Raw genomic sequence first — 21,693 nt, forward strand, 5'->3', positions numbered from 1 at the left:
AATAAAATTGTGTCTTTAGTCTTCTAAGAAAATTTATTTAAAGCTGTCAAATGGCTCAATTTTGAGATCGTTTTGATTTTTAAAATTAATTAATTTAATTTTTATTGAATTAATTAAATAATTCGAATTGAGACTTTATCTCAAGGTCTTCCAAAATGATTTAAATTTTAAACCTTTTGAGAGTTTTGTTTAGATTAATTAATTTCTTAGGCTATCATTAGAAGAGTTTTTGTTGGGCCTATTATTCCTAATTATCAGGCATAAAACTGTTTAAAGTCCAAAAACAGGGTAACAATAAAATGAATATGTCGTAGATAAGAAGCAGTTGACCAATACCTTTGGGTTACCCTTTTGTTTTTTTGGTATTATTTGGCAGATAACCTAAAACTTTGTATATCAAACCGTAGGCTATCTTGTTGTCTTATTGTTTCTTTCGGCTAGCTTATCTTTCAATTTACTATATACTTTATGGCGTATTAATAAGTGGTAAACAAAACTTTAAACAAAATGTATCTACAAAAAATATTCTCATTTAAATTTGAATTCTATTTTTTTGTTATAAAAAAAATGCTATAACTTTCCACTGTGCTCTACAGAAATATTCTTATTAAAATTTTTAATATATTTTTTTTGGATTTCCAATATTCGAGCTCGTTTTTAGCATCTTAAGAGTTCCAATAGGGGATTCTCCTTTTAGATTATAATTTTCCCTTGATGCATTTTAACTAAATAGTAGCCCTGCGATGCTCTCTAGTTAACTGTTTAAAATTTGCACACATCACTTTGGTGAATAATTATTTTTAATAGTATCATAAATATTTGGAATATTTGTAGTTTGTCTGTTTGAAACACTTTGCAACACTTGTATGATAGTTGAGATCCTTTAAGGATGTCGTTAAGCACTTCAGTTTATTGTTTACACTTTGTGCATGCTTTGAGTATCCTTGAAAACTGTATCCTTCGGCTCACCTTAAAGGCCATTTTAATAGTTGGTGGTTTTATATGCTTTAATTGTAAGTTGATTTTTTGTTGGTTTTGGTTTTATTGACGTTCCACGAGCTGCACGCAACGGGATTCCACAACTGAATAATGTGGTTGCAACGAGCCACCGTCGCTTTTATATAGTTAGGAAGAAAGTCAGACAACGAAGCCGGCGTCGCAGTCGCTGCTGAAGCCAGCGACGGCAGTGAGCGGCGCACCACCAATAGAGATCTGAAAATAATGTAAAACAGTTCAGTTAGTAACGGTAGCTAATGTGTGTGTGCCAGTGTGTGTGTGGTTAGTAGCGGCTAGTAAACGTTATTGTTAGGATTTGGCCTGGATGACGCATTCGGTTTTGCAAAAAAAAATTTGACAGCGACAATTTGACGTTAAGTTAGCTCGTGAATACTTTTTTTTTGGGTATTGTATAGCCCGGCTCTATAACTCCATTAATCCCCCTGCTGACGGGTTAGTTACGAATTCCATCATTAAAGCGCAATTTGACCCAAATTTTGGCTAAACTTTGCCATGATTTTGATTTTGGTATTGTACTGCTGCTGCTGGGGCAACTTTTGATCTTCTATCGTTTACTTTAAATGCGCTAATCGTAAATTGTAAATTGTGCATTTTGGCCGCAACAATAAAAAAAAAAAAAACAAAAAAACAGAGAGCGTTATAAAGCCACCAACTTTTGTAAGATTTAAGTGTTTCTCTTGCTGCTGGAGGCCTTTATTTCGGATGGATTTTCATTAGCTGCACGTCGTTTAGATTGTACTTCAGATCAAAGTTAAGTGCAACAGCAACAGCAGCAGCATTGAGAAATTGACCAATTATTTTGCGTCAATTTTCAATTGAACGATTTTTTTTTTCGGAGCGCCCCCAAGGAGGTTACTTCAACTGCTCCACACTCTTGGCTAATTAGGCAACGGAGCGTATACTCGATGCATTTTGGACAATCAGCCAGTCAGAGTCTGCTTGGTGCTGCTTGTGGTCTAGCTTAGAAGTAATGCACATATGTCTGCGATTTGTAAATGCTTAAAATTACACAAAAGTCATTTTGGTTTAGAGCATGGCGCACTTTTTTGTAACAAATGAAGGCCTATAATAGGTTTTGGCTATTGCTTGTAATAAGCCATAATGAGCAGCAATTTGTTTAGCCTTGAATGCAGTTGAAGATTGGAGTTTGTTCAATCAGGAAAAATGGAATTTGTTGGGTGTAAACAAAAGAATGTAGACACGTTAGGCATGTAATGTTGCTGAGGAGAACCTCTTAAGATCACGTTGTATGCAAAATAACAAGAAATAAACAGAATTAGAACTGCAATATTTTCATATTTTATAGCCTTTTATAAAATCTATTTGTTTAGTTTTATTGTAATAATATTTATGAAAGCATTGCAGGATTGAAAAGGGTTAACCACATAGGCAGGACATTTTACAACACTGTTCAATTGGTGATTATTTATTTAAAATCGATTTCTTAAACAGGAACATAAAGATAAGGTTAATTCTATTGCCCTATATGAGGCATAATCTCCAATCTTTTAAGAGCTGTCTTAAAGGGAAAGAAAAATTCTAGCTTGCACTTGAAAAAATACAGTATACACTAAACACTTTACAGCACTTCTTTTAAGTGCTTAGAAATGAAATAAATTCCTTTGAGTATGCCAAGAAAGATGACTTAAAGGCAATTCTATTGGTTTAAATTAAATGCAATATTCTTAGGAAGCAAATAAAGTTAAAGGCTTTACATAATACCTAAAACTCGTTATATGTTTTACAACACTGTTAAAAGTGTTTGCAAATAGTTGCAGCTACTTAGTTAAGCTGTATGTAAAAACCGTCTAGCTTAGTCTCTCAGTTATAAAAGAGTCTTTTTGTCGCAGTTTTGTAAGCTCAAGCCCCCTTACCAGATATATAAAATAAACAATTTATTTTTATTTATCTCGCAAGACTCTTAAAGCATGATTTATTATGCCAAATTACGAAACTTTCCCACAGTTGAAGCTAGCATCTTTTTATTTATTTTTGTGTTTTTTCTAAATTCTCAACCATTTGCATTCGCTGCCCTATTTGGCTTTGTTTACCAATCTCAGCATTGCCTTTGCAACATCATCAACGTCATCCTCAGCGTTGCCGTCTCCCACTTTTCATAGCCTCAATTCTCAAGATCGAACTGAGTTTACCTCAACAGTGTTTTTTGTGCAGGTTGATGTACGTTTAAACGCAGCCACAAATTTTAATTGCTATATTTAAAGTCGACAACATTTGACAACGCTGCAAGGCATGACATGCCAAACGAGCGAAGCAAAAAGCCAAATAACAAAACAACCAAACAACGACAACGAAATCAAACAAAAAAAGAAAATATATACTTTTTTTATGATGATTACCAATCCGCAAATCCCGAATTCAAAAAGCATTTACACGTACCACAAGAAATATGGCAAATCAAATAAATGCTTAATTATGGTCTACATGGGGACTCTCCTCATGCGTGTGTGTGTGTGTATGTGTGCAGGTGGAAAATATAACGCAAGTCAACATGCCACAGACACGACTACGAGCTGCAGCTGAAGTTGGAGCTGTAGTCGGAGCTGGCGCTAGAGCTTGAGCTGGTGTAGCATACCAAAAAGCCAACGTCTCTTTTTTGAGATGTTTTGCAATTTGGCGAAGCGACGCAAATTGAACGCAATGTTGATACAATTTTCCAGTGCCCGGTCGTCAGCGTGGCTTTTTATTTTCATTTTATGCCAAATGCGGCACTCCAATTAAGCAACACAATAATAACACATGAACTGGTAAAATACTCTACATCTAAAGATAAAATGCATGAAGTTGATGCTCGCTTGTAAATATACATACATACATGCATAGAAATATACATACATACATTCGTACTTTCATACATGCGTTTTTACATCCACATACCTACACATACATACATACATACATAAACTTATACATGTTTAGATACATACATACATGCATAGATTGATATATTCATATGCATACAAGCATATATATACACATATGGTCACGCATGGAAATAACTTACAAACTCACATACTCACACGTCATACACATACATACACAAATTCCTACATACATACACACATTCATTCGGTAATTCATATATAGGACATTTTTAACATTAATTTATTCACTCGTGCATAGATTGCTAAGGACATATGAACATGCGTTCATACAATCATACATATTTACATACATATAGAGACAGACTTGATCTGTATTTGGTATAAGAGCACATAAATACATGCATACAAATATACATGCATACATGCATACAGACATACATGCATACATGCATACATACATGCATACATGCGCACATGCATACATAAATACATGCATACACACATGCAAAATACAGATGAACGTGGAGAGCTTAGGCAAAGTACTGTGCGCTTGTTACCTGTGTTGAGCTCTAGCTAATGTACCCCGTGGCACTTTGTTTTGTTAAGCATAACAATAACAACAATTTTCAGTTGATTTCGCTGGGTTGTTGTTGTTTGATTTGGCAGTCTATGCAAAAGTTGTCGTCATCGTTGCAATCGGTGCTCACATATTTTCATTTTGTTTGCTTATTGAAGCGTTTCTTGCTGTTGTTTCTGTTGGTGTTTTTGTTTTTGTTGTTGTTGCACCTCCTGCTGCTGGCAGCAGGTGTTAATTTTTAGTTCGATTTTTGTTATAGCCAAAAGTTAAGCTATATATTTTCATAGTTGTTGCTGCAGCCACTCAATCAATTTCCATTCACGAAAAGTGAAAAGTCAAAAAGCGACTCACAAATTTTCTGTTAAATTGCGGGCAGCTGCTGTTGCTGCTGCTGTTGCTGCTGCTGCTGTTGGTGGCAGTGCCCGGCAATTACCTAGTAACTCATATTTACTGTTGGACATTTAGTACATGCATTAAGTGCGGCTGCTGTGCATGTGCAACATGCTTGCTGCAGTTGCAAGTTGCAGTACTCGTGAGTTGCCCGATTGTCTGGTATTTGACTGCCTTAGTAACAGGAACAACAACAGCAGCAGCAGCAACAACTTTTGTCTCATTGTTTCATATTTATTTGGACTCTGGCCTCCTAACGAGCCCGCCACAAGACGCGTGCATCTTTCCAAAGTTGTCGTGGGAATCGTTGTTATTGTTGTTGTTGTTGTTGTAATGCTTATCCTTTTATGCGGCGCGCTTGCGCAACCGCAACAGGCAATGTTGGCTGCTGTTGCACGTAATTGAAAATTACATTTTGGTTGCCTTAGCGAATGCCTTTGAGCCATGGCATAATTTTATTGCCAGCTATTCATATTCATTTATTTGAAGGCAACAATTGATTTTCTTCGCTGCACACGCATTGCTAATGCATCTGCGTTTCTATAAAAGGAAAAATACCCTAAAACGAACAACTCAACAAACTGAAAAAAAATGCAGCGCATTGAACTTAGGCATGCGTTCGAGCAATTAACAGCCATATTAACAAATCAACAAAGTTGCCAGCGAAAAGTGCGTGGCAACATTTCAAACAACAACATGTTGACAACGCGGCGAATGGGTGTTGCGATTGGATGTGAGGATAAGAGGGAGAGTGAGGGAGAGAGGGGGAGAGTGGGGGAGAGAGTGAGGCAGGGGGGGATTGCTTGAGCGGTTGGTGTGAAATCGTTTGATTTGTCCATTAATTATGTCCAAATAAAGTAATGCTTCAATAAATTTAAATATTGATTGAAATCTACAAATTGTTAATATGTTATACCCTTGTAGAGGGTATTATATTTTATTCATGAAGAGTGTAACGCATATTAAGAGACATCTACGAGCATATAGGGTATACATATACTAGATCAGTATAAACGGGCCGAGTTGATATAGTCATGTCCGTCTTTCCGTTTCTAAGTCTCTCAGTCTTGAGTCATAGGTCCGTCTTTCTGTTTCAGGCATTACATATGTCGGAACCGGCTGGATCGGAACATTATAGCATGTAGCTGCCACTTTTTGAAATCCTTAAGCATGAAGAAAACTTAGAGTTACAGTGAACAAATTATGAATTAATGAAGATATGTAGGACTTTAATTGATGAAGGGCCCAGCTATATACATATAACTCATGTGACTGCAGGAAAACCCCTAATGCTAAAGAGAGTCAAAATAATGTACATTTTACCTATAGAATTGCGGTTTAAGAGACTAGGAGGCGGGTTTCACGGCAAATAAAAATGATTAAAAAGAAATTATGGTATCTCCATTGAGAACATTTGAGTTATATTTAGAAGTGGAAAAAACAAGGGACGATAGAGTATATAATAGCTGAGCATAGACATAAAGCTTTTGTAAGCTTTTAACAATTTTCCTTTAAAGTGATCAGGTAGTAGATGCTTCTTGTTAACGCTGTCAATGCACAATATAAAGAGAAAAATTGTTTTTAATTTTTGATTTATCGACTTTATTATTGGGCTGCATTTCTCGCAAGCTGTTGCCCATGCACTTTTTTCTCACAACCTTCTCAACTATTTTGTTGTTGCCTGCATCAAATTAATGTCCAAGCACAATGGCTGCATAATCTATCAAAACCAGCTTCGTAATCTGGCTGTCAGACAATGCTTAATGTTCGCTTAAATTCGATGCGGTAGTTGGATTTGAAATTGGAATTGGAATTCAGTTGTCTGAGAGCTGCACTCTCACAAGTTGTCATCGCTGCCGTGGCTGTTGTGGCTCAGCGTTGACATAATAAATAGCTGCAGAAATTAATTAAATGCAAATTGCCAAATCACATAATCATATCATATGGCAGCTATATGTCTCTAAGACACACATGTGTTGCAATACACGGAAAAAGCTGGCAACCAGACCACGCGAATGCCGACGACTGGCAACAGTCGGAGTGCACTCACAAAAAATACAAATACAAAAAACAAATACTGATCTTTCACCAGGCCGCGAGACAATTTTGCAAAAAGCCAATTTTCAATTGAAATTAAATCAGACTCGCAAGCTGCGGTCTAATTATGTGAGCGTTAATCAAAATATTTACAATGCACATGCGGCGTTAAACATTTTAATTTGTGGGGCCGCTTCGCACATTTCACTCGAGGAAACTGGCGTCGGGCAGCGCTTTTTTGCGTTGCTCAGTTTCTCGACTGGCGACTTCCTTGGATTCAGTCGGCTCGACTCCTGTGTGTGCGTCTCTTATTAATTGGCCAGGCGATATCTATGGCCAGGCGGCGTTGACTTCCTACAACGAAATGCGCTTAAAAGTTGGGATGCCGCGGTTCAAAGTAGGTTAAATACTTTTACCTTATTTCGTCGAGCTGGCAGTTTAGCTAATTGCCGTCATTTTTGGCAGCAGCTGTGAATGCTCGTTTGGTTTTCTTTTTTTTTTTTTTTCTCTTGTATATTTCTCTTTTATTTTTTTTGGATTTTCCTGTTGCCGGCAACCCCCTGCGTTTGACAATTAACAACTTTTCAAGCGCGCTCCAACCGGATGTTATGAAATTGACCAGTTTTTTTTTTTTTTTGGCCGGGCCGTACCAGCATAGCCCCGTCCTGGCCATATCAAGATTATAAAATTGTTAAATTTATGCAACCGGTGCTGTGCGAACTGGCTTGGCGACTCCTCTAATCAAGTTGTCAAGCGTCGTCGGCGTCGTCGACACATTTCTGGCAAATAAATTTGGACAAAACGAACGATCTATAATGGTCACGTTGCCGCGTGCAGGGACGAAACCCGTTCAATGTTAAGTTGAAGTGCAGCCGCTGCCGCAGCCGCAACATTTGCAGCTCTCTCAATAATCTATTCATGCCGTCCACTGTGCGTATACGTAATACGCCACGTGAAACGCCTTACGTTACGTATCCGTACCCAGCCAAGAAAACACTTTCACAGTCTCTAGCCAAATACTGGGTTCATTTTGCAATTTCGGCTGACTTAATAATAATAAAAAAAGAAAAGAAAAGAAAAAGAAGTGATTACCTCAGCGGCCTGCCAGCAATTAGTTAATGACCAAATATGTATGCCAAATAATGCAGCGGCGGCAGCAACAACAAACAACAAGCGAAACGAAACGTAGCAGCAATTTAATTAACATACAATAAAACACTTGAATGCATATGAAAGTTGGCAACAATGCAGCTCCCAGCACTCAGCACCACATGCCGCATGCCGCATGCCGCTTGCATGCCTTTCGTGCCCCCGCCTACTGCTAGTTACCGCTCTCAAATTGAGCGCGCGCCTCCACTGGCCATAATCCAGAGTTATGAACGTGGTTAAGTTAATTGGCGCACAGTCGATCGGACTACGCTGAGGGAGCAAGACAGACAGAGAGAGAGTGTGTAAGGGAGAAAGAGAAAAGACAATGATAAACAAAGCTTATAGAAAAGTTTTTAGTTTAAATAACAAAATTCCTAACAAAAATATATAAAGAAAATTATATTATTATTAGCGAGTATATATCGGCTTTGAAAATTAGTTTGAAACCCACCGGACAAAAAACAACAAATTTTGAACTCTGTCTATCCAAACCTATATCAGATTTTAGGGGGCCAAATTTTGACATGAATTTCGACCAAAAAATGTGTTGCCAGATTTAAATGCCAAATTAAAGTATTTTGGCCGAGTTATGGAAGGGGGAAATTTCGACCCATGTCGATATCCATTTTTAAGGGGCCACATTTTGACATGAATTTCGACCAAAAAATGTGTTGCCAGATTTAAATGCCAAATTAAAGTGGGGGCAAAACCATGATGAAAAATCCAAATCTCGTGAAAATCGGTTGAATTTTGGCCTAGTTATGACAATGGGAAATTTCGACCCATGTCGATATCCAATTGTAGGGGGCCAAATTTTGACATGAATTTGGACCAAAAAATGTGTTGCCCGATTTAAATGCCAAATTAAAGTAGGGGCAAAACCATGAAGAAAAATCCAAATCTCGTGAAAATCGGTTGAATTTTGGCCGAGTTATGGAAGGGGGAAATTTCGACCCATGTCGATATCCATTTTTAGGGGTCCACATTTTGACATGAATTTGGACCAAAAAATGTGTTGCCAGATTTAAATGCCAAATTAAAGTAGGGGCAAAACCATGAAGAAAAATCCAAATCTCGTGAAAATCGGTTGAATTTTGGCCGAGTTATGACAATGGGAAATTTCGACCCATGTCGATATCCATTTTTAGGGGTCCACATTTTGACATGAATTTCGACCAAAAAATGTGTTGCCAGATTTAAATGCCAAATTAAAGTAGGGGCAAAACCATGAAGAAAAATCCAAATCTCGTAAAAATCGGTTAAATTTTGGCCGAGTTATGGAAGGGGGAAATTTCGACCCATGTCGGTATCCATTTTTAGGGGTCCACATTTTGACATGAATTTCGACCAAAAAATGTGTTGCCAGATTTAAATGCCAAATTAAAGTAGGGGCAAAACCATGAAGAAAAATCCAAATCTCGTGAAAATCGGTTGAATTTTGGCCGAGTTATGGAAGGGGGAAATTTCGACTCATGTCGATATCCATTTTTAGGGGTCCACATTTTGACATGAATTTCGACCAAAAAATGTGTTGCCAGATTTAAATGCCAAATTAAAGTAGGGGCAAAACCATGAAGAAAAATCCAAATCTCGTGAAAATCGGTTGAATTTTGGCCGAGCTATGGAAGGGGGAAATTTCGACCCATGTCGATATCCATTTTTAGGGGTCCACATTTTGACATGAATTTCGACCAAAAAATGTGTTGCCAGATTTAAATGCCAAATTAAAGTAGGGGCAAAACCATGAAGAAAAATCCAAATCTCGTGAAAATCGGTTGAATTTTGGCCGAGCTATGACAATGGGAAATTTCGACCCACATCGAAATCCATTTTTAGGGGTCCACATTTTGACATGAATTTCGACCAAAAAATGTGTTGCCAGATTTAAATGCCAAATTAAAGTAGGGGCAAAACCATGAAGAAAAATCCAAATCTCGTGAAAATCGGTTGAATTTTGGCCGAGTTATGGAAGGGGGAAATTTCGACCCATGTCGATATCCATTTTTAGGGGTCCACATTTTGACATGAATTTCGACCAAAAAATGTGTTGCCAGATTTAAATGCCAAATTAAAGTAGGGGCAAAACCATGAAGAAAAATCCAAATCTCGTGAAAATCGGTTGAATTTTGGCCGAGTTATAGAAGGGGGAAATTTCGACCCATGTCGATATCCATTTTTAGGGGTCCACATTTTGACATGAATTTCGACCAAAAAATGTGTTGCCAGATTTAAATGCCAAATTAAAGTAGGGGCAAAACCATAAAGAAAAATCCAAATCTCGTGAAAATCGGTTAAATTTTGGCCGAGTTATGGAAGGGGGAAATTTCGACCCATGTCGATATCCATTTTTAGGGGTCCACATTTTGACATAAATTTGGACCAAAAAATGTGTTGCCAGATTTAAATGCCAAATTAAAGTAGGGGCAAAACCATGAAGAAAAATCCAAATCTCGTGAAAATCGGTTGAATTTTGGCCGAGTTATGACAATGGGAAATTTCGACCCACATCGAAATCCATTTTTAGGGGTCCACATTTTGACATGAATTTGGACCAAAAAATGTGTTGCCAGATTTAAATGCCAAATTAAAGTAGGGGCAAAACCATGAAGAAAAATCCAAATCTCGTGAAAATCGGTTGAATTTTGGCCGAGTTATGGAAGGGGGAAATTTCGACCCATGTCGATATCCATTTTTAGGGGTCCACATTTTGACATGAATTTCGACCAAAAAATGTGTTGCCAGATTTAAATGCCAAATTAAAGTAGGGGCAAAACCATGAAGAAAAATCCAAATCTCGTGAAAATCGGTTGAATTTTGGCCGAGTTATGGAAGGGGGAAATTTCGACCCATGTCGATATCCATTTTTAGGGGTCCACATTTTGACATGAATTTCGACCAAAAAATGTGTTGCCAGATTTAAATGCCAAATTAAAGTAGGGGCAAAACCATGAAGAAAAGTCCAAATCTCGTGAAAATCGGTTGAATTTTGGCCGAGTTATAGAAGGGGGAAATTTCGACCCATGTCGATATCCATTTTTAGGGGTCCACATTTTGACATGAATTTCGACCAAAAAATGTGTTGCCAGATTTAAATGCCAAATTAAAGTAGGGGCAAAACCATGAAGAAAAATCCAAATCTCGTGAAAATCGGTTGAATTTTGGCCGAGCTATGACAATGGGAAATTTCGACCCACATCGAAATCCATTTTTAGGGGTCCACATTTTGACATGAATTTCGACCAAAAAATGTGTTGCCAGATTTAAATGCCAAATTAAAGTAGGGGCAAAACCATGAAGAAAAATCCAAATCTCGTGAAAATTGGTTGAATTTTGGCCGAGTTATGGAAGGGGGAAATTTCGACCCATGTCTATATCCATTTTTAGGGGTCCACATTTTGACATGAATTTCGACCAAAAAATGTGTTGCCAGATTTAAATGCCAAGTTAAAGTAGGGGCAAAACCATGAAGAAAAATCCAAATCTCGTGAAAATCGGTTGAATTTTGGCTGAGTTATGACAATGGGAAATTTCGATCCATGTCGATATCCATTTTTAGGGGTCCACATTTTGACATGAATTTCGACCAAAAAATGTGTTGCCAGATTTAAATGCCAAATTAAAGTAGGGGCAAAACCATGAAGAAAAATCCAAATCTCGTGAAAATCGGTTGAATTTTGGCCGAGTTATGACAATGGGAAATTTCGACCCATGTCGATATCCATTTTTAGGGGTCCACATTTTGACATGAATTTCGACCAAAAAATGTGTTGCCAGATTTAAATGCCAAATTAAAGTAGGTTCAAAACCATTAAGAAAAATCCAAATCTCGTGAAAATCGGTTGAATTTTGGCCGAGTTATGGAAGGGGGAAATTTCGACCCATGTCGATATCCATTTTTAGGGGTCCACATTTTGACATGAATTTCGACCAAAAAATGTGTTGCCAGATTTAAATGCCAAATTAAAGTAGGGGCAAAACCATGAAGAAAAATCCAAATCTCGTGAAAATCGGTTGAATTTTGGCCGAGTTATAGAAGGGGGAAATTTCGACCCATGTCGATATCCATTTTTAGGGGTCCACATTTTGACATGAATTTCGACCAAAAAATGTGTTGCCAGATTTAAATGCCAAATTAAAGTAGGGGCAAAACCATGAAGAAAAATCCAAATCTCGTGAAAATCGGTTAAATTTTGGCCGAGTTATGGAAGGGGGAAATTTCGACCCATGTCGATATCCATTTTTAGGGGTCCACATTTTGACATAAATTTGGACCATAAAATGTGTTGCCAGATTTAAATGCCAAATTAAAGTAGGGGCAAAACCATGAAGAAAAATCCAAATCTCGTGAAAATCGGTTGAATTTTGGCCGAGTTATGACAATGGGAAATTTCGACCCACATCGAAATCCATTTTTAGGGGTCCACATTTTGACATGAATTTCGACCAAAAAATGTGTTGCCAGATTTAAATGCCAAATTAAAGTAGGGGCAAAACCATGAAGAAAAATCCAAATCTCGTGAAAATCGGTTGAATTTTGGCCGAGATATGGAAGGGGGAAATTTCGACCCATGTCGATATCCATTTTTAGGGGGCCACATTTTGACATGAATTTCGACCAAAAAATGTGTTGCCAGATTTAAATGCCAAATTAAAGTAGGGGCAAAACCATGAAGAAAAATCCAAATCTCGTGAAAATCGGTTAAATTTTGGCCGAGTTATGGAAGGGGGAAATTTCGACCCATGTCGATATCCATTTTTAGGGGTCCACATTTTGACATGAATTTGGACCAAAAAATGTGTTGCCAGATTTAAATGCCAAATTAAAGTAGGGGCAAAACCATGAAGAAAAATCCAAATCTCGTGAAAATCGGTTGAATTTTGGCCGAGTTATGGAAGGGGGAAATTTCGACCCATGTCGATATCCATTTTTAGGGGGCCACATTTTGACATGAATTTCGACCAAAAAATGTGTTGCCAGATTTAAATGCCAAATTAAAGTAGGGGCAAAACCATGAAGAAAAATCCAAATCTCGTGAAAATCGGTTGAATTTTGGCCGAGTTATAGAAGGGGGAAATTTCGACCCATGTCGATATCCATTTTTAGGGGTCCACATTTTGACATGAATTTGGACCAAAAAATGTGTTGCCAGATTTAAATGCCAAATTAAAGTAGGGGCAAAACCATGAAGAAAAATCCAAATCTCGTGAAAATCGGTTGAATTTTGGCCGAGTTATAGAAGGGGGAAATTTCGACCCATGTCGATATCCATTTTTAGGGGTCCACATTTTGACATGAATTTGGACCAAAACATGTGTTGCCAGATTTAAATGCCAAATTAAAGTAGGGGCAAAACCATGAAGAAAAATCCAAATCTCGTGAAAATCGGTTGAATTTTGGCCGAGTTATGGAAGGGGGAAATTTCGACCCATGTCGATATCCATTTTTAAGGGTCCACATTTTGACATGAATTTGGACCAAAACATGTGTTGCCAGATTTAAATGCCAAATTAAAGTAGGGGCAAAACCATGAAGAAAAATCCAAATCTCGTGAAAATCGGTTGAATTTTGGCCGAGTTATAGAAGGGGGAAATTTCGACCCATGTCGATATCCATTTTTTGGGGTCCACATTTTGACATGAATTTGAACCAAAACATGTGTTGCCAGATTTAAATGCCAAATTAAAGTAGGGGCAAAACCATGAAGAAAAATCCAAATCTCGTGAAAATTGGTTGAATTTTGGCCGAGTTATAGAAGGGGGAAATTTCGACCCATGTCGATATCCATTTTTAGGGGTCCACATTTTGACATGAATTTCGACCAAAAAATGTGTTGCCAGATTTAAATGCCAAATTAAAGTAGGGGCAAAACCATGAAGAAAAATCCAAATCTCGTGAAAATCGGTTGAATTTTGGCCGAGTTATGGAAGGGGGAAATTTCGACCCATGTCGATATCCATTTTTAGGGGTCCACATTTTGACATGGATTTCGACCAAAAAATGCGTTGCCAGATTTAAATGCCAAATTAAAGTAGGGGCAAAACCATGAAGAAAAATCCAAATCTCGTGAAAATCGGTTGAATTTTGGCCGAGTTATGGAAGGGGGAAATTTCGACCCATGTCGAATAATACACCCTTTTCTCTCTCTCTTTCTCCTTTCAAACGACTGTGAATGAACAATCTAAATGAATCTTTCAGTTCAAATTTTTTTTCTCGATGTTCTTTTTTTACAGAATTAAATCTAAAATTATAAAATAAATGTTCCAGCTAGTTTATGGGCATGGAAATAGCTATTTGAAAAATAATTTCATATTATTTTCCTTCTGTACAAAATACAGAATATTAGTGAGATATACATTTTCTGGCTAGCTTATTGGCATTAAAAATCATAAAATAGCTAGCTCATTATTTGAAATTTGCCTCGCTTTTTTTTTAAAGAATTATATCGTAAATTTCGAAATTTTAAAAAGACATTTAATGGGCATCGAAACTAAACGTTTGTATTCGTAAAGCCAACTCGTAGAAATTATGTATCTATCCATCAATCATTTATTGCTACGATTTTATTCAGACAATTTATAAAACATTTCTCCGCAATAAAAGTGAATGCACGACAGACAACAAATAAATATTTTTGATGTGCGCTACAAAGAAAAACCCAATCATAAGAGTGTAAAATGTATAAATATCGAGTAAAACTTGAGTTGTTGTTATTTTTTATTATTGTTGCATAAACTGAAGACAATTCAGAGCTAACGTTCAGGCCAGGCGCGGCGGGCGTGCGTGATACAAATTAAAGCTGCAATGGAATATAAAAACACAATACAATAAATCAGCTTAAATATGCATGAGGCGAAAAGATGGAAAAGAAAAGAAAAACTGCAAAAAAAGTGAGAAAATTAAAAATTCAATACATTTCCTTCCGTTTTGAACGTTTTGGCCAAACGCATTTTGGCGCATTGCCAATTGCCGATTGCCTCTGGCCCGAGCTTCCTGAAGCTGGCAAATTGAAAGATATTGTAAAGTTGTGATTGCAACCAGTTTGTCGCCCACACACTTGGCCCACAAATCGTTTGGGCCACAGCACTTCAAAGGCGGCTTAAATGTTGAATAAGTCCCATTCAGATTAGCTGGCGAGATGAATGCTCCAATTTGCGTGCCCGGCAAACCCGGAAAATGTCTGCAAAATATGCCATAGCATATCTCTGTGTTTTTTTGTATTCGAGTGTAAATTGAAGCCTTGCGATTGTTTGCTTTATGCTTTACTCGCATTCTTGTTGTATGCTCTACTTATGCAAAAACAAAAAAAAAAAGTAAGAGTGCTGTAGACGTGAGTGCCCGACTGGGAGATACTCTGCACCAAGCTGCCTTTGCAGACATTCGAGCTTTTTTCTTTATACACATATACAAATGCACACATGAATACGCACACACACACGCATGCTTCTGTGCTTCTTCTTCTACTTTTAGACGCGCATTATAAGAAATGCGTTCTTGAATAACTTGGGTGTTTAAGAGTGGCATCTACATGTGTGTTTATACCAAAACGTAAGACTATGCCCAGGAAAGTGTTTTAATTTTTTAGGTATCCCAAAAGAGAACTCTTCATAAACTTTTTATAGCTCTCAAGAGCCTATGTTTGAAGTCTCTAGCTCTTTTGAATATGCCTTAATAAATTTGTTTTAAATTCTATCTACATTTATCTATATTAAGAAAAAGTGGGCAGACACAGACGGATGGATAGACGGGTATAGCTAGGTCGACTTGGCTATTGAAGAAGAATGTATATTCTTCATGAGGTCGCAAATGTTGCCTTCTGCCTGCTGCATACATTTGCATAAAACGGTTATACCCCATTTTTAGGCCAACTTTCTGGCATGAAAACGTACTCATGACTCGCTCTGAAAGCTTTTACCTATAAAAAGTGAAAGATCTTGCCGGCTCGCTTACCTAATGCTTATTAGTCTCTGTGGGGCGTGTCGGCAATGCTGGTGGCTTAGTAACTAACGGCTACAGTGGGACAGCCACATTTTGGTACTCTGCTTTTTACTGTGTGCTAAGCGTTTAGTTGATGCAAATTTGGTAAATGCTCTAGGAATTCACGACGATTCGCCTGAATGATTTTGTGGTACCAGCTGCTAGCATTGGAATTATCATTAACCAAAGGCCTGGGCGGTGGCAATGTGGTGCTAACCACAACTGTGGCCACTTGCGGTGCCTTCTCATCGTTATTGGACTTGGCTTTGTTGTATGTGCCAAGCGTTGTTGTCTTGCCCAATGGAGCCAAAGTTGTAGCCATTGTTGTTGTTGTTGTAAGCAGTTCATCGGCTGGCAGCTCGAATGGCACCAGCGGCAAGTCCTTGTCTATAAAGTTGTGCAATGTTTCAAAGGCTAAACTGCCATTGGCTTGAGTCGTAAGCGGCGTCTTGCCATTGACTATATCCAGCACAGCTGGCTGCAGCACATCCTGCGCCACATTGATGTGATTCAAATCCAGGCCATGCTGCTGCTTCAGTTGCTGTGCCACCTTGTGCTCCACCTGATCCACGCTCACGTTCAAATGACTCTTGGGATCCCAGCTGATATTCACAGCTGGCTGCATTTCATGCTGCACCTTGAGTAGATCGGGGCGCTGTGTGGGCCAAATGGAGTCCACACGCTGATCGCCCGGCGCATAGCTTTGGGAGTGCGCCAAGTAGCCGCTCTCCTCATTGGACCTGTAGCGTGTCACCTGAACGTATCCGTCGGGCCGCACATAGCCATAGCTGCCCTCGATGCTGCCGTTCACAAATCGTCTCTCATCTCGAAACTGTATATTGCCAGTCTGTGCATCCTCCACTTCATAGCCAAAGGCGTAGGTATTGGGACCTGTGCGGATTATACAAATAGTTAGTGTTACGTTTACTTCAGCCGAACCTTTTGTGGCCTACCGTAAGGCTCATGCAGAAAGAAATTGCTCATTTTGCTTGGCTCGCTTCGAGTTTCATCTGCTGTCTTCGCGTATGCTGTATTTCCTGCTGGCACTGGCGTGGCCAACGCGGCGTATACTTTTGCGACGAGCAGCAGCAGCAGCAACTGCAAGAAGAATGTTAATATTATTGCATACTTTGGGGCTAGCAGACTTGGCCTTAAGCTTTAGTTGTAAAGTTTACAATGGATTTAAAATAAGATGAAAAGTAACTTGGCTTTGGCAGAGTAATGGAAGTTGGAAGACTTAAAAAAGCTTGATTGTGCGCTTTTATACCCTAACGGAGGGTTTCTTTGCGTGGGCGACCCTATATATAAAATATTTCCGGCAACAGGACGTCGAGTTATATCTGTCCATATAATGTATATATGTGTGTATGCATGTGTGTATGTATATATTCAAGTATGTATGTACGTTTGTACGTATCTAAGTAAAAGTTAAAGAAACATATTTTAAAATAGCGCCTTACTATGTGCTTCTCATGGATTCATGTAAGCTTGTGTTGGAAATCTAATTAACTTTATTTAAGCTTCTTCATAATCCCCTCTGACTAACTGTCCATCTTCCTCTCGTTGTTAGATTATTCCTTTTACCAGTTTCCCAGTCGAGCAATGTTTAAAGCAGCTTTCTTTAATTTAATTTTCGATACTTTCCTTGGGGCATTGTTAATAATTTGCAAAATATACCAAATACTTCTTTACGACTGCCTACATGAGTTTCATAATTTTTCATATTAAAGATTCAGTCATCCACACTAATAAATCGATATTCTTAGAGGCAGAGCTATTCACTTACAAACAACCATAGGCGAAATGTATTTGTAAGAACTTCCATCATGAATTTTAATGAGCTGCGAATCACATTTGCTGAGCGTCACACGCTTTGCTTTTTGACATTCCAAGCTGTAAATACTTTGATATATCCGTATATCCGGCGGACTTGTGGGCACTTTCAGTGGCAAAATTGTACTGAAGACGCGACCGAGCCGCAGCCAAAACATAGTTGAGAGCCCAATTAGAAATACAATGTTAGAATGCTAAACAATTTTCAGCATGCTCAGTCAAATTAATTTGGTGAACAGATGAGTTGAGAAATGAAGAAAAAATAATGATATACATCGGCTAAACAGCTTGACCTCTGTGGAGGCTTAGCGGGAAAAACTATAATAATCATTTATATAATAATATAGTAAGAATAATTCATGTCTTGACTTTTTTTTTCAATTTGATTTTTATTCATTTTTTTGTAGTTTTCTATTAATACATTTTTATAATTCGATAATAACGGGTTTCTGCATTTCGTTGTGTTTATCAAGAATTTGTATTGTGTAAAATAATTACTCAATGAACTTTGAGCGTGAGAGACATGTGAGAGTTTTTTTTTTCTTCTTGTTGTTGTTTGTTTGATCTACAGAGACAACATTGATGCAACATGATTTTTTTTTTTGTGATTTTTTTTGTTGTTTACATTTTATATACATATATATTGATATTATAATTAAGCGGCATAATTGTTTATAAATACAATACACACAAATTGTGAAGAATACTAAATGCAAAAATGAAACTAGATACAAAAGTGTCAGACTGAGAGTGTGGATGTGTATATGTGTGTGAGTGAGATAGTCGTAGAGAGCGTCAGTTTAGCGTTGAGTAATAAGAGGAAAGAGAAAGAATGAGCGAGAATGAGACAGTTGAGTGCGTGAGACAGCGAGTATGTGGGTGAGAGTTCTTGACAATATGTTGAAATATTTTTCAAGCGTAACTTGAATGGGTGAATCGAAATGCACGAAACGCACGCGCCAAGGTATCACAAGAAGAGCTGTATCTATGGCCCAGTGCTTGCCAAACTGTGCGCCAAATGAAATGGCACAAAATGCTCCCATTGCTTAAATATTAAACAATGTTGCGGAGCTGGCACGCCCCAAGCTGTTAGTAGGGCGTGGCAGTTCTTCAATTGACCACAGTTTATTTATATGGCGCCAAAGGCAACTCCATAAGAGCGAGAGAGAGAAAGAGTGATAGTGAGAAAGAACGCATAAATATATTACAAAAGTGAGAGCGGAAGAAATTGAAAGTTGAAGAAAATACTTTTTAGACAGACAAACAGTTGTGGTTAAGTTCTGGAGAATGCCTTTGCGAATTGGTCTGTAAAAACAGCTGCACTTGTGATTATATTTCGCGCTGACCTTGACTTGTGCTTGGTGCTGGATGGTAATGGGCGGAAGTGGTTAAATATAATAAGAAACATTGATTAAATATACAAAATATACAAATATATATCCATATATATGTGCATTCAAAAACTTTGCCTCGTTTTCAACTGTGATTTCTGCTGCTGCTGCTGCTGCTGTTGCTTCAGTTAACGCTTTATATCAAAATCATTATCATTATCAACGTTCACCAACATCATCATCATTATCATCATCATCATTATCATCATCATCGTCATCATCATCATCATTCTCATACTCGTGCTATGATCAAGATCAAGTCATTATGCTTTTGTTTTTGTTTTTTTGTTTTGTTTTGTTTTTGTTCGTATTTCCTTCGTCCATGCCATGCCAGATCAGCCGGGTGCCGGGCACCCACTAAGGTGCCCGTTTCTACTAAAAACTTCTTAGCTACATTTTACTTACTTACAAAAAAAATGTACACGTATTAACGATTTTTCAATGGATCTGTTTTATCTGCCTGTTGTTCCTATATATTGATTGCTGTGTTTGCGGTTGCGTGTGGGGGAGAGAGCACCTTCATGACTCGACTGCTCGACGACCTTTAGTAGTGGTGCAGCAGCGGGGCATGTGCCAGCACTGGAGCGTGCACGACGGGCGCATGGGCGATGATCTTGGGCGCGGTCTTGTGGACGACGGCATTGAAACCGTTATGATCATCGGCAGTGTAGTCCACGGTGCGCACAGAGCCATCGGGCTCGACCAGCGAGTATTGGCCTGGTCAATGCATAAAAGAAGAATTGATGGCAATTAGTTAAACAGTTAGTGTATGTCAAGTTTGTTGCCTAAGTCTTTTGCTTGCATTCAGTGTTCTATGCCAAACAAGTTTGTAGCTTAAGTCTTTTGCTGGGTAAATGTTTGTTGCCTAAGTCTTTTGCCTGCATAAAAAGTATGTTGCCTAAGTCTCTGGTATATGTTCTATGCCAAATAAGTTTGTTGCTTAAGTCTTTTGATTTCATAGAAAGTTTGCTGACTAAGTCTTAAGTTAACATTCATTGTTCTATGCCAAATAAGTTTGTCGCTTAAGTCTTGACGGCATAAGAAGTTTGTTGCCTATGTCTTTTGTTTGTTTTTAGAAAATTTAGATATTTTTTTGAGTTATTGGGTTTTCTATGAGGCATTTTGTGAGAAGTTCTCTGCTTCATTTTTGTTATGCTCTTCAAGCCCCGCGCAACTTACCCTTCACAACATCACCATCACGCTCCTCAGCCTGAGACTTGATATCGCCGGTGTGGGGATCCTTGATGCCATAGTTGAAGGAGTATTTGGGATAGGCCACCGGCTCCGCATGCACAGCATGGGCCAGCACTGGGGCATGATGCACCTGCAACAACGATGGACCATAGTGACCCAGCTCAATTGGCACAGCTTGGGCGGCGGCAAGCAACAGAGCAATGGCAACAAAGTACTGTATGTGGGCGTGTGTATGTGTGTGGGTGTAGAAGAAGAGGCAGAAAATGAGTCCTTGCTCGATCGCAACGTTTGTTATGCGTTGAGTATTTTTTCTTTTTTTTTTTTTTGATTTTGTCGTACCTTCATTTCTATTGAGCACAGACGACAGCACACGACGCGAACAAAAGGACGAAGGATTCGTTTCAAATTAAACTGAACTGGCACAACTGTGGCTTTAGGCACGGCTAAGACGCTTTAGAGGACCGTTTATAGCACGAAATCGTAAGCTGAACTGATGTCTGCAACGATGACCAAAAGTATTTATATACGCGCAGGCGATGCCAGCGAGCACGACGACGTCGATGGCGACGGCAGCAGCAGCAGCAACAGCAACAGCAGCGAGTCGAGTCGTACGAGTTGCAGCTGCAGCGAGCGGCGGCAGCGGGCAGAAAACGAAGACATAGGCACAGAGACCACGCATGTGCCGGCTGAGATCGCTGCTGCAGTTGCTGTTGCTGCTGTTGCTGTTGCAGTTGCTGTTGCTGCTGCTGCTGCTGTTGCCGCTGGGTGCGGCATTTTCTTGGGCTGTGAAGGCGTTGCTAGCTTTTGTGACTTGGTTTTCGGCAGTTGTATGTATCTGTTAAGGACAGATAACGGAGCAATTGAAAGTGACACTTTGCCATAGCTGTTGTTGTTGTTGCTGCTGCTGCTGTTATAGCCTAAGCTGTTTATTTATTGATCGGTTGCGGTAATTACGACTCACAGTCGGAGGCAGTTTTAATAGCTGCGACAGAGACTCTGGTCGCTGCAAATATTATTACCATATCTGTGGCAGTCAATGCGCGACGTTATAATTGCCACAAAAGCAACAGAAACAACAACAACAACAACTAGCTTGACGCAATTTGTTGCACGACATTTTTTGTTCAAAGAACTTTTGTGTGCGTGCGTTTGTGGAATTTCGATGTTGGCAAATGCTCGCATATTTTGTTTTGCTTATTTCTATGCTCTTTGTTTTTGGCTACGCATATCAAACGTCGTTCAATCAACATATTGTTGTGGCATATGACAATTTCAATTTGTTGCCAT

The 21,693-nt window shown here is 38.6% G+C and overlaps 2 protein-coding genes across 2 annotated transcripts; both read right to left on the minus strand.

The window, feature by feature from the left end:
• Positions 1-16,067: 16,067 nt before the first annotated feature.
• On the minus strand, positions 16,068-17,813 carry LOC115767127. The gene is made up of 3 exons (XM_030711289.1): positions 17,775-17,813; positions 16,942-17,086; positions 16,068-16,879 (listed from the first exon to the last, which is right to left on the minus strand). The coding sequence occupies exons 1-3, from the start codon at positions 17,811-17,813 to the stop codon at positions 16,068-16,070; spliced, it is 996 nt and encodes a 331-aa protein (XP_030567149.1).
• A 1,943-nt stretch (positions 17,814-19,756) lies between these two features.
• Positions 19,757-20,751, minus strand: LOC115767128 (cuticle protein 8). Its single transcript, XM_030711290.1, has 3 exons — positions 20,746-20,751; positions 20,392-20,620; positions 19,757-19,929 (listed from the first exon to the last, which is right to left on the minus strand). The coding sequence occupies exons 1-3, from the start codon at positions 20,749-20,751 to the stop codon at positions 19,757-19,759; spliced, it is 408 nt and encodes a 135-aa protein (XP_030567150.1).
• Positions 20,752-21,693: the final 942 nt, after the last annotated feature.

The sequence above is a fragment of the Drosophila novamexicana genome, unplaced genomic scaffold (genome assembly GCF_003285875.2).
Source record: "Drosophila novamexicana strain 15010-1031.04,08,12 unplaced genomic scaffold, DnovRS2.1 tig00001340-arrow-arrow-pilon, whole genome shotgun sequence".
NCBI lineage: Eukaryota > Metazoa > Arthropoda > Insecta > Diptera > Drosophilidae > Drosophila > Drosophila novamexicana.